The 17,859-nt window shown below is 39.3% G+C and overlaps 1 protein-coding gene across 2 annotated transcripts in view; it reads right to left on the bottom strand.

Annotated features, from left to right (window-relative positions):
• RYK (receptor like tyrosine kinase) overlaps positions 1–17,859 on the bottom strand; it is an 85,095-nt gene that overhangs the window by 36,312 nt on the left and 30,924 nt on the right. For both annotated transcript variants that reach the window (XM_045088891.1, XM_004762517.2), the window contains exons 3-6: positions 7,490–7,589; positions 5,778–5,912; positions 3,244–3,297; positions 542–686 (exon numbers count right to left, since the gene is read on the bottom strand). In XM_045088891.1, the coding sequence (XP_044944826.1) occupies positions 542–686; positions 3,244–3,297; positions 5,778–5,912; positions 7,490–7,589 (434 nt within the window). The remainder of the gene's footprint in view (positions 1–541; positions 687–3,243; positions 3,298–5,777; positions 5,913–7,489; positions 7,590–17,859) is intronic.

Raw genomic sequence — 17,859 nt, 5'->3', positions numbered from 1 at the left:
AGCTACACATCAGAACTATCCAGGAAGCTTTAAGAAAAATAGTGATGCCCATACACCACCCCAGACCAATTACATCAGAATCTCTAGAAGGTGGGACCCATGTTTTAAAAGCTTACCCACGACAATAATGTGCAACCATGTTGAGAACCAATGGTTTAAATCACAGTGGGTTCTCAATAAATGTTTTTGGATGGATGGATGGGCAGAAGATGGATGGATAATGATGGAGGGATGAACTAGGAGGAAGAAACAGGGCTATTTTAAAAAGGTACAAGGAATCTGGAATAGAGTCATGTTAAAGGGGGACAGGAACAAAAGTGTGATCCTCACTTCTTAGTAATTTCTGTCTTCAAAAAATGTTTTAAATAGACTCAGAAAAACACAATGACAATAATCACAAGGACAACAGTTTTTCTTTTGGCAAGACCTGATCATCCTCCCTCCTTTCCCTGTGAACCGCAATGCATGGGTGTGTGCGGGCTCTCATGTAAATGCAGATAAACACTTTAATTTTTTTCCTTTCCCAAAATAGGTTTAATACCTGTCATCCAGTTCAATTCTTTTCATACTGTGAAGGTGCAAAACAGCTAATATTATTGCTACAAGAAATATCACTGCACAGCAAACGCCCACGCTGATATAAAACACACGTGTAGAAGTGGTTGGAGCTGCATGCACAGGATCATCTAAAATAAAAATGAAAGGCATATTAAGCTTTTTAAACCAGTATTATCAATTGCTTTATGATCCAATATAAACAATGAGTATCCTGTTCTTTGTAAAAAAAAAAAAAATATTTTCATTTCATTTGCCCCTCTTTGGTAAGATCAGTCACCAGTGGTATGTTGGTATAAGTCCTTACAATTTTTAAAATTCCCTAAATGTTGTTTAAGTTTTTAAAACGGGTTTTAAACAAAAATTTCCATTGATGAGTACAAAAGTCCCAGTTTTACATGTATGTATGGCTGTGCTGTCCAACAGAACTCTCTGCAGTGAAGGAAATGTTCTATAGTATGCTGTCCAATACAGTAGCCACTGGTCACCTGTGATGTCTAGAGTGGAAAGATCAGATATCTTTTTGCCAACCACAGACTCACAGAAGGAATATACAACAGAGTGACCCACACATTTAAAAAAAAAAAAAAAAAAACTTTTAGTCTTTTTCTCTTGTAAGAGTAACAGATTGTTTTGCTTATTTATTTTCAAAGGTAAGGGCAGGATATCAAGACCCCACTAATAATATAGTGTTCAATTCTGTATTATTCAAAACACAGGGGGAGAGAGAAAGCAAACCTTGGCAATGGGGGAAATAACTCAAAGACAAAGAGACAGACACACACACACTCACACACACACAAACTAGGAGAAGATGCACAGAGATATACATGTGATCTCAGGAGAAGAAAGAGAAATAGAAGCAGAACTGGTGTAACCAAGGAGAAGACACAGAAAGCACAGGAGAAGACAGAGAAATAGAAGCAGAACTGGTGTAACCAAGGCATCAAGTAAGTTTTAATAATGAGTACTCACATAATTCTATTGAATAAAACCTGAGGAATCTGGGTTTTATCCTACGTAAGACAGGAAATCATTATTAAGCAAAGGAATGATACACATGATGAGACTTGAAAAAAAAAAAAAAAAAACCAAGCTGACTGCACACTGTGTACAGAATGCTTTGAGAAATGAGCCAGGACAGGGGCAGGGAACAAGTTAGAAAGTTACTACAGTAGTCCAAAAAAGAGACAGCAGTGGTGTGGGCAAGAGTGTTACTGAAGGTAAATTAATGGACTGGAAGCACTGTCAACAGACTTTGCTAACTTTGGCTTAAAGAATTAGGTGGATAAGGGTACCTTTACACAGATCGGGGAAAAAAGGCAGGTTGGGGGAAGAAAGTGAGATGATTAAGAGTTTTGTTGTATCTACGAGTACCCAGTACACATCCACATGGTTGGCAGAAATACAAATGTAGAGTTCTGGGGATAGCTAAGGACAAAAAAGAACAGCTAAAGCTTTCAAAAACTTTTAAAGTTGCTTTCTAAAATTTAAACTGAATCAACAAACAATAAACCAGAACAAATTAAAGCAAAGAGACCAAATAGCTTCTAGGGCAGCTAGACTTTACACAGCCTGAATGAAGGCCTGACTTTCCTCAAGGATAACACAGGCTGTTCAATGTTGAGAGGGACAGAAAAGGGAGGTCCCAAAGGTCGGGGCTGGCAGTATCAACCCAAGCACACACCAGGGCAGAGAAGAGGACACTGCTTTGCTGGGAAGATCCCCCTATTTGTATCCTGCTTGTTTACCTCCAACTTCCAGGCCTGTGTATGCACTGCTCCTACTCCTTCACTTGGACACCTCACCTGCCACTGCTTGGTCACCCTTCCAGTCTCAGATGAGATACACCCTGTCCCTCACTCCCTCAGAGATTATATGGCCCTCTGCAGGGTTCCCAAAGCACCTTGCACTTGCCTTATCTTAGCTTGCCATACTACGTTATTATCACTGCATTAGTGCCTTGTCCATATCATCCACTACAGTACAAGCCCTTAAAGGCAGGGTCTGCTTGGCTCAGTTTAACCCTCTGCTTTAATCTTACCATCTGACACATCTCAGACTCTCAACAGATGTTGAATGGATGGACAGAAAGGGAGGGAAGGAGAGAGGTACTGAGGAAACGACAGCCGGAGACCAAGAATATGCAGTATTCTAGTCTCTTTGTGTGAAATAACAACCTACTAGCATAAAAGAAATGGGTAAAATTACCAGAATTTTCAAAGTAAATTTGGGGAGCAGTGATTTTTTTAAAAAATAGTTTTCTTTCTTCTCAGAGATAAATCCAAATGAAATATTCTAAAAAAGTTGACAATATATAAAATTAGCTGAGGGTTAACCGGTCCAAGTCACAAGTCAGATTTTCTTAACTTCTCCTACTAAAATGAGAATCTGACACGTTTTTATGTTCATACTTTAATTATAACCATTCAAAATGACATAATATAAAGTCTTGCTTTAGATCACTTGTTATAAAATATGTAAGAATTTTGCTTCACAAAAATGTCAATATTCTAATCATTTCCCCTGACTATACACCAATCTACAAAACATCAGTGAATAGCAACGCCTCACGTATCTTTGACAAACTGGACACTACAAGGCCTCGGAGCCCCATATAATTCCATGCATTTGCAATCAGCCATTTTTCTTCCCTCTGATGGAGAAAGGTAACACAGTAACACTTACAAATAGTTCTGCTAGAGTTTTTGTCCAAGGCTGAAGTTTTTACTTCTTCAAGTTCTGAATTTTAAAAAAAGATAAAAGATGCTTTAGAAATTCTTCCTTTCCATGAAAACTCTTAAATACTTTAATTACATTTTCTGAGTTTTTCTCTAACGTAGTTTTGTGTTCTATTAGAATACTGCCTGAAGTAAATCATAAGGTACTTGTTACAAGATAATGAATGCTACATTAACTATTTTGATAATCATCACTATAATCACCAATCTCTAGTTTATGGGTGTTGCTTATAGATGCTCAGTGAAAAAGGGTTTCTGTGGTCAAGAAGTTTGGGGGAAAACACATTTTCATCTCTATGGAGGTGCATAATTCACCCTAGCAGAGTATAAAGACTCTAAGGAGTTCTTAAGTTATGAAACTTACCTGATCAAGCAGTCCCCACTCTCACACAAAAAAGGAACATTTTTGGGGTGTCTGGGTGGCTCAGTTAAGCAACTGCCTTTGGTTCAGGTCATGATCCTGGAATCCCAGGATCGAGTCCTGAATCAGGCTCCCTCTAACCCTCCCCCCACTCATGTACTCTCTTGCTCTCATTCTCTCCCAAATAAATAAAATCTTTTAAAAAGGGGGGGGGGGCATTTTCTTGCCAGTAACACTCATTAACATTGATAAAAGTACAGACATATTTTCTGTTGTAACTTTCTAAACATAATAGGACAGAAAATCATTAGGATCACATTCTCAAGTAAGAGTCATAAATTGGATGACTGGGGTGGCCAGAAGTATGACAACCAAATGAAAAGGGGGCACTATATTAAACTTAAGTCTAAAACAGCAGAAAATTACACCAACTGTATTTTAATGTTAATTTCCAGGTACACATAAAGAAAATGGAGAAAGTATGGGATCATTTTGAATGTCAGCTGATTCTTAACCTCAGTGGCTACCAAGAAGTGGGCTCCATCAATCACATCACCTTTGCCATCATCCTGCCTTAGGCATTAGGCGAAGCACCACAGTACAGTTATATCCCCTCCCTAGGGATCAGGAACCAGGTCTTCTATAGTCCTCACTGACTGGCTGTGCAAACTTAGGCCCAGTCTCCTCGTATCAACTATATAATGACTAGACTGAACCAGAGAGACTCTAAAGTCCACTTTGGCTTTAAAGTCACATGAAAGTAGGTACATAACTGAATATATTAGAACTGAAAAATGTATCAAAACACTGAAGCTAGAGGCGCCTGGGTGGCTCAGTCAGTTAAGCCTTTGGCTCAGGTCATGATGCCAGGGTCCTAGCATCGAGCCCCACTTCGGGCTCCCTGCTCAGTGGGGAACCTGCTTCTCCTTCTCCTTCAGCCTACTGCTCCCCGTTTGTGCGTGCGCTCTCTCTGTCAAATAAATAAATAAAATTGTAAAAAAAACAAACAGTGAAGCTAAAAGGTGCTTGCTCAGTTCCCATTTAAAAAAATGTCCATTCTAATGCAGTAGAGCTTTTTTATTGGCATGTATCTGGATAGCACCCACTGTAACTCACTTGTTGGCCTTAAGTACTTCGATAATACTCAGCACTAACTTCAATTAGGAAATGTATTAAGAGAGAGGTTAACAATGGAGCTAAGAGCTCAAGTTTGCATCCAGCTGCACCACTTAGCTGTCTGACCTTGGCAAGTGGCTCAGATGCTCTGAGCCTCAGTTGACTCCTAAGAAAATGAAGGTAATGAGAGAACTACTGCCTAGGGTCATTGTAAGGATTAACTAGGCTCAAAAGAAGTAAAGTGCCCATCAGATAGTAGGCCGTCAATAAGTTTAGAGAGCTTTATTTTCCCTATCTTAGATAGTAACCTCAGTGACCGTGCAAACTCTGTGCAACTTAAAGTGAGTGGGCTGGACTAGATGACCTTTAAGGAGAAACTCTAAAATTCTTTCCCCCACAGCCTATGTGCTGGGAATTCTCATAGCCACTATAATTTCTTGAGTAACCGATTATTCAAAACCAAAGCTACTAACATCTATTAAGTACCCACACATGGTATTCTAAGATTTAGGTTTGATTCAATTAATCTAAAACAAAATAAGAAAGCACAACTTCTGAAATAGGTTATTATACCCAGTTTACAAATGCAAAAACTAAGACTTAAGTTAAGTGACTTCCGCCCCCCACCCCCGTCTCAGGCCCAGTCCATCTGGCCCCAGGGAATGCTTCTGCACAAGAGCACCTCTATAAGGAAAACACAGTGAACACTCAGTTATTCAGGGGCCCCCTACCACAATTATGTGACCAGCTACTTGAGTACAATTTCACATCCCTAATGGAAAATTAGCAATTCTGGTAAAAGATTTTGAGAATGAGGAGCCCAAAGGAGATTCCTGGCAACAAGCTACCTGGCGATTATCTCAGTATTTCCTGCTAGTGCTCTTTGTTTTCTCACTTGGCAACTAACATCAAGATTTAGTCACAAATCTGTAGAAAGATGACAAAACGTATTTTTTACCTCATCACATCTATATAAAACACACACTGGTAAATAAATGCCTTACTTTTGTAGCACATTTTCCTTCGTTTGAAGTTTAAGACTGTAAAGTTTTTTGAAGAATTTACTGTCAAGTTGAGCTGCATTAGTATCATAACCTCAGAATCTACTTTGCCAGTACAGGAAAGTTCGACTCGAAACACTGTTTAAAAAACAAAAAAGAAAAGGTATTTTACTTTTCTAAAAATCAACATTAATACCTACTAAGTATTTCAGAACTCTCTATTTTTGTTGCATAAAACTAAAAATAGTTCATTTACATAATACTAAACAGAAATTTTCAGAGAACTTACTTTCAGACTATACAGCTTTAGACATTATTTCTTCATTTATTATAGATATACAAGTTATCATTAAAGAAGCCAAGACATAAAGGAAGAGATTATTTTCAACTTTTGCTCATGATTTTTAATAGATTACTTTGTCTCATAAGTCCTATTATAATATAGCAAAGCTACAGAGTAGGGCAAACCCTGCTACCTTACCAGTTACATCAGCAACAGAAACAACAATTACTTTAAAAAAAAAAAAAAGGAGAGACAATTTAAGATCAAAATGCAATTATGTATTGCTCTTAACTAAGAGATTAAATATAAACCTGTAAACTGATAAACCTGATAAATTAATCAACTATGAAGTAAAAAAAACCCAAAAAACAAAAACCTCTTTAAACAGAAACTGGATTTAATAATCTACATAGAAATTGACCAGTAAATATGAGCAAGCCTCCCTATACTTCCCTAAAGCTTAGTGTATGTCACTAATAACAGATGACAGCTTATACTTTTAAGTTTGAAGAATTTCAGTTGGCTTTCCTTAAAATCTCACATCTTCAGGAGCCTTTCTCAAAAGTAGTTAAACTGGGGTATATGTGACACTTAAATTGTTTCGTCAGACATGTATTATATGACCATCCTGTGCAGAGGCAGTACTGGGCACCAAGGGCAGATGGCTGAAAAAGACAGCTCCTGCCCTCAGGGTAGCCAACCGCAGCAAGGAGAGACAAGCACAAAGAATTACAAGATAATGGGATCAGTTCAAAATCAGTCAAATTACAAGATCCTACAGGGTAGGAAGAACAGAAGAGTTAAGAACTGGAGGGAGAGAAGGAAGCAAGAAAAGGACAGCACAGATTTTGAGTCTTGAAGAATATTTAGTATGAATGAGAGTTTAATAAGCAGAAAAGAGGAACGGGTGGTTCCAAATACACAGACCGGCACATGCAAAGGCAAGGATGTCAAAACTGCATGTAGTACGGTGTCCCTGGAATGCTGGGGCAAATGCAACAACAGGGCCAGAGGATAAACATACAGCACAATGGCCGGACAGAGAGTCTGCAATGTACTCAGTTGATAGGGGGCCCTCATGGGCCTGATGTCATTAGGTCAGACATGAGTGTTCAGTGATGATCCATGCCATGTGTGGCAATCAGTCAAAGAGGAACAAGACCAGACACAGAACCATGTGGAGGCCAAGGCCAGCAATGCAGAAAAGGAGACAAGGAAGAAGTGAGCACAGACAGCTCTGGAAGGGATGGAAAAGACAAAATGGTTTAAAACACACTGCAAATAATCAGGATTTTCAAAAATTACTTTCCAAAGTATTTACACATCTTAAACCTACCAAGTAAGATGCACTACACATCAATTATTAAACTGTTATTTTTGGGATATGGGGGGGACGCAATTGAAGACAGTATGTTAACTCTTACAGACTCACCTGATAAAGTACGTGGAACTTCCCCCTGAGCAGAAATGTTGACCTGGGGCATGTCCATAGCCACAAAATTGTCTACTTGGAATCCCAGCTTATATTCAACCTGTAAAATGTGGAAATAAACAAACTGAATCTGTGATAATAGAAAGGACACTAACAGTTTGACTTCACTTATTAGCTCATGAACTAGTATATGCATGAGTCTTTCATATGTACAAATAATCTAGCTATAATAAAATTCAAATTGTCAGGAGCAGTCCTAGAAATTTTCAACTGGATCAAAACTCAACCCAGTAAGTCACCCTCTATTTCACGTCCAGAACAGTACTATCACTCTCTTTTAGAATCTGCATTCTAGGTAGGATTCAGAAATCTTGCTGACGACTACACAGCCACTGACAGAGCGGCCCTGGAGAGATAGATATGAAGAGCCAAGTTGCTGAGATGTGTCTTTTACAGACCACTGACAAGTGACCAACACAGTCTCTGATTGATAAATGCCAGGCTCTGAGGGCTTCCACGTGGCTGGCAGAGGAAGCTCTACTCTGCAGATCTACCCACTCCACAGATTACAAAACAGAAATTTCTCATAGAATATCTCTAGTCTAGCTCTCACCATAAAGAAAGTTTATGTTTGGATACCCATCTAATTTCTGCATCTATTTCTCAAGTAATTCAGAATCCGGAAAGGAAAAGAAATAATTACAAAGATATAACTGGAACACCAGTATTAACTATCAATACCTGGCCTACGTAGTGGCTAGGTGGCTCAGTCGGTTAAGTGTCTGCCTTCAGCTAAGGTCATGATCCCAGGGTCCTAGGATTGGGTCCCACATCGGGCTCCTTGTTCAGAAGAGAGTCTGTTTCTCCCTTTCATTCTGCCCGCAGCTACCTCTATTTGTGCTCGCTCTCTCTCACTAACTCTCTGTGTCAAATTAATAAATAAAATCTTAAAAAAATAATAACTTAATCAGCATCAACAAATACTGTCCTATTGCTAGACTGATGGTCATGGAAGAAACAGCTCAGACTGTAAAACAATAGCTGAAATCCGGAACAGCTGCCACCTTCACGGCCTTCAATGAGGACTTTTATTTCACACTATTCTTTGTACAACCTGCTGGGGTCTCGATAAGAACAGTACCCCTCTCCCACTCAGTGGTCACAAGGCTGGTTTTGGTGAAGAGCTAGAATTGGCAGAAGCCAAGGAGCAATGAGTGGGTTGGGAAAAGAGTGGTAGGAAGGAGGTTTACGAAATCATTCTTTAATAAACTTAACTAGGAAAAACCACCAGTTTTGGGGTGGAGGATAGGTGAGGACAGATTCTGAGCCTTTTGTTTGTTTCTTTCTTTAATAGGAGGTATTAAAATGTGTTGGGTGCCTGGGTGGCTCAGTTGGTTTAAGTGACTGCCTTCGGCTCAGGTCATGATCCTGGAGTCCCAGGATCAAGTCCTGCATCGGGCTCCCTGCTCAGCAGGGAGTCTGCTTCTCCCTCTGACCCTCTCCCCTCTCATGCTCTCTCTCTTATTCTCTCTCTCTCTCTCAAATAAATAAATTTAGTAAGTAAATAAATAAATGTGTTTATATGCTAATGAAAAAAGCCAAAGAAATGGGATATAACAAAGATGAAAAGAAACAAGAAAAGAGTATCATCCTAGTTTACAGAGAAAGGGATAGGCTGGGGCAAAGGGTGTCCACCCATGGATAAGAAGCATTCGTGCCAACGAACTTAACTCCCCCTATAAGTGGGTCTCTTTTCACACTTTCATACTTGAATGTCCCTGAACATTGTAGGGGTATACAAATATCATATTACTACTTTGCAGTAAGATATACAAACAATTGTTCAAGTGCCACATTCACAACAAAGAAAAATGTTCTTGGCGCTGCATATCACTGACTTAGTGGTACCTTGAGCTAGAAAGTGTTCACGCTTACCTTAGTACGTCGCAACACTATGACTGCCACCAGGGGGTGCAAGAGAGCTGGCTACACCGTGGTTGAGTTTGGGCCAAGAAGGAGCAGGCTTTCCAGCAATACTCAAACCACTAAGAAAATGGACTCGCTATATTCCTAAATCCATGCTATCTTTGAATAGGGCATCACATGAAGGGCAAGTACACAAAAGAAATTAGGCAAGAATTGGACTGGACCCATGACACTATGTGACCCTTACATAAATGAACTTTTCTGAGCTTCAGTTTTTATAAAATGGGGCTACTACAATGCATTAGGAGGATCAAGTAGGATAATTAATACAACACGCCCATCAGTCTGGCACAGGTCCCTCTGATAACTACAGACCCCAGTGGCATCAGTCGTTCCAGAATAGCTACCCTACGGCCCCAATGCATTCCCCATAAGCACCAGCTTACTACTGATCCAACATTCTGACACAAGCCTCCTGTGCTCTGCCAAGAACACTGCTGTAGCCGTTCTGTTCTGTCTTCCATCCCAGGGCCCTCACTATTCTAAAACTGCCTCCTACACTGTTAGGCTTTTCAAAAATTGTCTTCCCCACCTTCTCCTGCAACGTGGCTTTTCTCAGAAGTCTTCTTTTCCCCTATCATTCAATTCTTAAAACACCTGACCCTCAGGGCCCAGACAGTAGGGTCAGCATTCTTTTAGGATCATTAGGTCTAGACAAAATCCCCTATATCCTGAAGCTCATGAATTCTACTCAAGATGGCTATTTCTCATAGCATCAACTTCAACAACAGACAAAAACTTTTTTAGAGGTCTTGGCCCTGGTTCACTTTGTCTCCTGGCATCTTCCTGGTGGCTTCAGTATTAAGTACTCAGTATTGCTACATAGTAAAGAATTACTCCAGAACCAGAAAAAATGCACAAATCCCACCCAATCAAAGATCCTATCACTATTTCTGACCCCTACAAAACCAGTCCTTTGTCTCCACCACTCTGATTCAGCCAACATTTATGAAGCACATCTGTAAGCCAAGGGCTGTGCTCAGAGCTGGAATGCAATGGCCAATTCAGCTATTCCCCTCCTCTCCAGCTCAGCCAGTGACTTGGTTTCACCCTTCCAGGGTTTGGGCTCCAAAAGTGACTATGTTACTGACACACTCATACTGGCACCCTCATACCTCAAAGGGGTGCACCAGCACCCTAACAATCTCTAACTCTACTCCTGCCCAGCACTGCTGGAGGATCATATCTCCCATTGCTGAAGGATTTCACTTCCCTGGAGAGAAGGGTGCTTCTATACAAAGATGACCTCCAGGCTCAGGGTTGGCCCTTAAACCTGTCAGCAAGCCCTTCTTCACAGACTCCTCTCCCTCCCTAGTCAACTCATTTCAAATATCACAGGACCTCACCACTTCACCACCTGCTGCCCTGACCACTTCCTCACTCTTCAGACAATGTCCTCATCTCCTTTAGCTAGCCCACAGGAACCTCCTTTCTGTCATTCTTTTCAGCACCAGAGGTCTGTGAGAGCACTCAACCTCTGCACTCCAGTCCCATGGAAAGATATATCCTCTTCTCCAAATAAGCTCTCTTCTCCGAGTATTTCATCACTGATGGGATCTCGTATCACCCACTGGTCTCTCACTCTCTTATACCTTCAATCTCTCCAATATGCCCAATTATCTACTAGACGCATATATTTTATAATCTTATAGCTCTCAAACTTAACAGATTCAAGGCCAAATGCATGTTTCCCTACATTTATTCTTTTATTCTAGGTCTCAGTTATTATAAGCAGAGGTACAGCTAACCAGGGACCAAAACTTCTAGGAAAGCAGAGACTGGCAAACAGGGTCAAAGGCCCTAATGGCAATGCAGAGGGCAGGGGACAAGATTAGCAACCGAGTATCTCAGAGAGGCAAGGGGGAGAGAAATAAGCTTGTGAATGGAGCTGGATAGGAGGTCTGAGAAGGCTGGCCCTCTGGCTAGAAAAGAAGCCTGGAGGAATAAGGAGTATGAAAGCACAGAAGACTACTCTTCACTGGCTCCCTTTCTGAGGGACTACCTAAACATGTGAGGCATTCACAAGGTGATTCTCCTCTCTCTGAAATCCTTAGGATATTAATTTTTAATTGCAGTTTCTGAGGGCAGAGAACAAACTGCCAGTTATCACTGTCCAATTTTCTTTATTTTGCCATATATCGATCTGTATGGAATCTCACTTGCCAGTGATCCTTTGAAGAACAGATCCATTCTAAAGCTAACATTCATAATACACTGGAACAAAGGAAATCTGAACAGCAATTGTTTATCAGAAAAAAGAGTGAGCCAAAATATTTCAGAAAAGAAGTCGGAGAAAATGTAAATATTTGAAAAAGCTAAAAAATAAACATTTTTGGTAATCTTCCCTTACTTGGAAACAACTGGCAATTGCGAATAGGCAGCTGATAAAGTAAAGCAATTTCCTTCTGGAACGAGGTACAGATTTAAAGTGAAAACATTTGCCTATAGCCATATAGCTTTTTTAATTTCTCTGAATTCACCACAAGTGCTACCTTTTTCACAGAAATCCCACTCTGCAGGAGATAATGCTTTCTGGCCCCCGGAGCTGCTATAGGAACTCTGGACAAGTTCCCTGCAGACCATCCTAACAAGGATTAAGAACTCCTGAAACCAGAGAACAGTTATAGAGTGGATATGAGTTGGGGGAATATTCTGCTATATTTTGGTATATTTTTGCCTTCCAGATACCTAAAATATCTACTGACCCTTAACAGATACGGTGGCATGCTTCTTTCCCAGATATCAGAGAATGTTCTGGACCATACAAGAAACTAATTATTTGTTAAAACCACCTAGTAGTCTTGGCTTTTTTTTATCATGTGGTCTTGTGAAAGAGAAGAAATACCAGAGTTCTCATCCCACCTGCAAATGCAATTAACCAATAGTATTTAACAACTACTCACTAAGGCTATGTGACACAAATGTCAAGAATAAGACAGCTTCAGCCTCTCAGACGACCACAGTCTATTTGGCAAGACAAAACCACCAAGTAAACACTGAAAAACAACACTATTGGCAAAATCTTTGACGTGTGAAAACTAGTATTAAAATATCAACAGTGTGAATGGACATATCAAGGAGAGCCTAGAGATCTTTGGAAGCAAATATTTTACCTCTCAGCATACCTTAAAAAGTAAGAACTGAGAATTTTTTTTTTTTTTAAAGATTTTATTTATTTATTTGTCAGAGAGAGAGCGAGCGAGAGCGAGCATAGGCAGACAGAGTGGAAGGCAGAGTCAGAGGGAGAAGCAGGCTCCCTGCGGAGCAAGGAGCCCGATGTGGGACTCGATCCCAGGACGCTGGGATCATGACCTGAGCAGAAGGCAGCTGCTTAACCAACTGAGCCACCCAGGCGTCCCAAGAACTGAGAATTTCTGATAACATGTTAGCACTTAGGAGCTGTGGCCTTCCTCCAGAAAGTTCATGATTGCATCCCGGGGCCAACAGAATCAGGTGAAGAACTTTGTGTCTTCTCAGGTGAAGAAGCCATGTCTCTCTTGCCCCTTGTGTGACCTTCCCATTTCAAGACACCTCTACCTCCTCTGTCTTTTGCTTCTACTACCTTAAGCAAGTCCCTTCCCAAATCTGGGTCTTATTTTTTTTTTTTTTCTCTCATAATAACTGATCGATAAACTAAATTATAACCACATGAATGTATTTTTAAGTGATTTGAAAGAAAAAAAAATTCAACTCTATCTCCAGTGACAGAGAAACTTTACCAGGATATGTTGTTCAGTGCTCTGCAAACTGCAGAAAGTATGCAGTATGTTACTTGTTAAAACACACACACACACACACACACATACACACACAGATGCTTATCTGTGTACAGACTATCTTTAGAATTGGAGACAGGAATCAGGTAACAGTGGTTGCCAATGGAAGGGCAACTCAGTGTCTAGATTGGCTAGGGATGGTACCAGCAAAGTTAAGAGGACCTATTTTTCACTGTATACGTCTTGTGCCTTTTGAATTTTGTACCATACATATACATCATTACCCAAAAGATCAATTTTTAAAACAAATGAAGTTCAATTACTCAACTGTGCTAAAATTACCAAGAGATTATGACTTAAAGTCGGGATTAGGAGTTGCAATGGTGGCCAAAGCCTGAAACTGGATTAACACAAACATATTCCTTGGATTTTTATTATAAAATATTTTAAGATAAAAGATGATTACTTTCCCCTAAGTTGTAAATCCTGTTACAGATGAACTTGTGAAATTAGTTTAGCTATATACTCAATCTGTGAATTCCCTTCATGTCTCCAAATTTATAACTTTATTCACAGTTGGACAACTGGTGTCAAGTGTACCCAGCCTATGTTTTACACATCTAGAAACGGGAAATTCCCCATTCCTAATACATTCCAACTTTAAAAAGCTCTAACTACTCAGAAGACCCTCGTTTGTTGAGCTGTGTCCTGTGGCTTCTACCTATGCATCTCTTCTGCAGTCAGTAGAACACCTGTATCCAAGTGCCAGGTGCTATACACCAGGCACAGGGAACACAGAGACAGATGAAAAGAAGATCCTCCCTCTGAAGTGATTTGCATCTAGAAGGGAGATAGAAAAGATCAACCATTACAATACTCTTAGAGTATGACAAGGGCTATGAGGGAGGAAAGACAAGGGTGCCGTGGGTACAGAAAGGAGCACCTGACACAGCCAAATGAGAGGTGACACCAGCTCTGAGATTTAGGAGATGAACAGGAGTTCATGAGGTAAAGAATAGGGAAAGGGCATTTCTAGCAGTGCGAACAGCAGCAATGTAACTTCCGGGACATTCAAAAAACTACCAAACAAAATGGCCCTAGTCAACTAGCTGAAAAGGAAGTAGAAAAGAAAGGCAGAATCAAGATCATAAAGGCTTCCTAAGAAATCAGAACTTTATTCTGGTGGCAACTGAGAGCCCTAAAGTAGTTTGGGTGGGTAGGGCATGTGGGGTGAGGTGGAGCAGCTGCACAGCAAAAAGTCAATCCAGAGGCAAGACGACTGGTTAGAAAACCATTTCCATCTCTTGTTAAGAAACAATGAAGGCCCAAACTACAGATGGGGCATCAGGTCCAGAAAGAAGATGAATTTAAGGTATAATTATCACAGACAGTCAAATGGACTTGGCAGATATAGCAGAACTGTATGACCCCTTCTAGGATTCTGGCTAGATGTGTAAATAGATGGTGATGCCCTCCAGCAAGTCAGGGAACATCTTTCTGCCTTACCAGAAAGATCATACCAGCAACAGTAGTTCAATGTGCACTAATGATGATATGTAAAACCTGACACAGAAGTAGTTTAGAAATTATTCATGAAGAATTTGAAAAGACCACAGACTATACCAGGGCACCTCCTGACCCAACCTGTGCCCAGGACAGTACAAATATGTGTGTGTGTGTGTGTGTGTACACACATCATATATATACATATACAAATGTATATGTGTGTGTATATATGTGTCTATGTGTGTATATATACACAAAGACATATACATACATGAATATATGTATTTATTCATCTGAACCCTTTCCTCTCTCCTCTCCTCCACTCCAACTTCCTCCTGTGACAGGCTCTTAAAACTCCTCAGACATCCACTATCAGCAATATCAGATCCCTGAAACTCACTCCAAATAAAAACATCCAATGCATGTGTATATCTGAAAAGGAATGATTAAGAGGTTTAAATCTGTTCAATTCTTTTTTTTTTTAATTTTTTTTTTTTTTTAAGATTTCATTTATTTATTTGACAGAGAGATAGCACAAGTAGGCAGAATGGCAGGCAGAGGGAGAGGGAGAAGCAGGCTCCTTGCTGAGCAGGGAGCCCAATGTGGGACTTGATCCTAGGATGCCGGGATCATGACCTGAACTGAAGGCAGGCGCTTAACCAACTGAGCCACCCAGGCACCCTAAATCTGTTCAATTCTAACTGCCACATGCCACACTGCCTTTTTCTTCACAAGTTACTACCCATATACTTACCCAGGAACCATTCTCATGATGTATCATTATTTTTCCTTAAGTGGGCCCAGAAATAATCACACCCTAGTCAAGGTTAGTAGAATAGTAGATTTTCTATTTCATTAGATTTTTCACTACTTCGAAATATACGTATCATTTGTTTTTATATTCATCAACGTTATAAGTAGGAAAAGTAACAAAGGATTAAATATCAATTTTTTGGAGACTATAAGAAGCTTCTCTGACTGAAAGATGTTCACAGAACACAGAATCTCAGAGCAGCAAGGGAACTTAAAATTCAAGACCAGCTACTCCACAAATGTTTGAATTTCCATTCCCTCTACAACATTCCCACCAAATATTTACCAAATGTGGATCGGACTCTTCCAGAGAGAAGGAACATGCTAATCTCTTTGACAACACTGGCTAAAAAGTGAAAACTAATTCTAAACACAGATGTAGAAACTAGTAGTTGAAAGCATTAATAAGGAATGGAATTTTTAAAATATAGTATCACAAAATTTCCCTACAATTACTTATTCATTATTAAGGAGAAAACTTTACTGTGGAGAAATCCATGAATTGAGTGATCAGAGATCACCAATAATGGGACAAGTTGACATCATGTGCATTGTGAAGGACAGCATTTTTGTGGTGTTACTAACGAAGAGATGTTCCTGAATCTAATCACAAGAAAACCTCAGACAACTCAAACTGAGGGACATTCTACAAAATAACTGGATTGTGTGCTTCAAAAATGTCAAAGTCAAGGTACACAAAGGCCAAAGAAATGTTCCAAATTAATAGAGGACTAAAGGTACATCAACTGCCTGCATGATCCTGAATCAGATAGAAAAAAGAACTATAAAGAACAACATCAGAATAACTGATGAAATGTGAATACTGTACATTAGATAACAGTACTATATTAATATTAATAAGTTTCCTGATTTTGATCACTGTCCTCTGGTTATATAAAGAATGCCCTTATTCCTAGAAAATATACATTGATTATTTAAGGCCAAAGGGACAGGATGCTTGCAATTCATTTTCATACAGATCAAGAAAAAAACTGTGTGTGCGTGAGCGTGGGGAGAAGAATGAATGATAGAGTAAGCAAATGAAGCAAACTAGTAACAATCAGTGAATCCGAATAAAGGATATAGGAGAATTCTTTCTATTATTCTTGTAATTTTTATGTTGGAAATTGTATCAAAACCAAAAGTCACCCCACCCCTAAATAATAAGGTCACATAATGTTATTATAAGAACACTGGAAAATGTGTTAGCACAGTTACTTTGAAGATTTCAGGTGCCTCTCATTGAAATCAACATATCTCAGATTAAAATGTCTCATGTGAACTTTTTCTGAATTATCTGTACCTTTTGGCACTTCAGCATATCCAGGTTTCCATTTACTAAATGTAATTGTTTCACATGAATTTTCATTCTTGATTTCTGTTTTGCAGTTTTTACCATAAAGATATCAACCCACCACTAAAAAAGTAGGCCCATATTTGGATACCCCAAGGCAACAATGTTGGATGGTTCAGGTGCTCCAGACGACGAGGCATATATGTTTTACTAAGAATCCAAGCTAAGTCAACTTTAATCGCATTACTGCAGTGATATTTTCATGCCTATATATATATGCATATAATGTTTCTGTAATGTATGCTTCAATCTATATATATATAGTTGATACTTAAGTAACACCAGTTTGAACTGCACAGGTCCATTTACATGGATTTTTTTTTTATACTGTAATACCCTAAATGGATTTTTAATTCCTTATAATTTTCTTAACATTTTCTTTTCTCTAGCTTACTTTATTGCAAGAATTACAAATATATATAACATATAAAATATGCGTTAACTGACCATTAGTAATTAAGTTTGGGAGGAGTCAAAAGTTATACATGAATTTTCGACTATGGGGGGGGCATTGGTACCCTAACAGTACCTAATATACCCTCATGTTATTCAAGGGTCAACTGTAATAATAATAATAGTTATATAACCATTTTTACTCATCTGATTACCAAACAACTATACTTCAGATATTTAGTGTTAATAAGTGAATTAAAGAAGTAAGCACCCCTACACATTTGATAAGGAGTGCTGGTTCACTGGTACCATCTTGAGAGAGAGAAGAGAGATATAACTTGGCAATGTCTACCAAAATTTTGAAAACTCACACTCTGACCCTGCAATTTCACTACTTGGTGACAAATTACTACTCGAAAATAACTACAAGTGCACAAAAATTTCTCAATGTATGTATACATACACACCTATATATACATACATACATACACCCAAGTACACATTCGCACACATATATTTTGCTTCTATATTCATCAATAACAAGTAGAAACAGCAACAAAAGATGAACCCAACCCCAACCCCATACCATGGGTTTTGCCTGC

The sequence above is a fragment of the Mustela putorius genome, unplaced genomic scaffold (genome assembly GCF_011764305.1).
Source record: "Mustela putorius furo isolate JIRA1106 unplaced genomic scaffold, ASM1176430v1.1 tig00003834_pilon_pilon_pilon, whole genome shotgun sequence".
Classification (NCBI taxonomy): Eukaryota; Metazoa; Chordata; class Mammalia; order Carnivora; family Mustelidae; genus Mustela; species Mustela putorius.
Note: the sequence above shows the minus strand (reverse complement) of the source record. Positions and strands in the feature narration are given on the sequence as shown.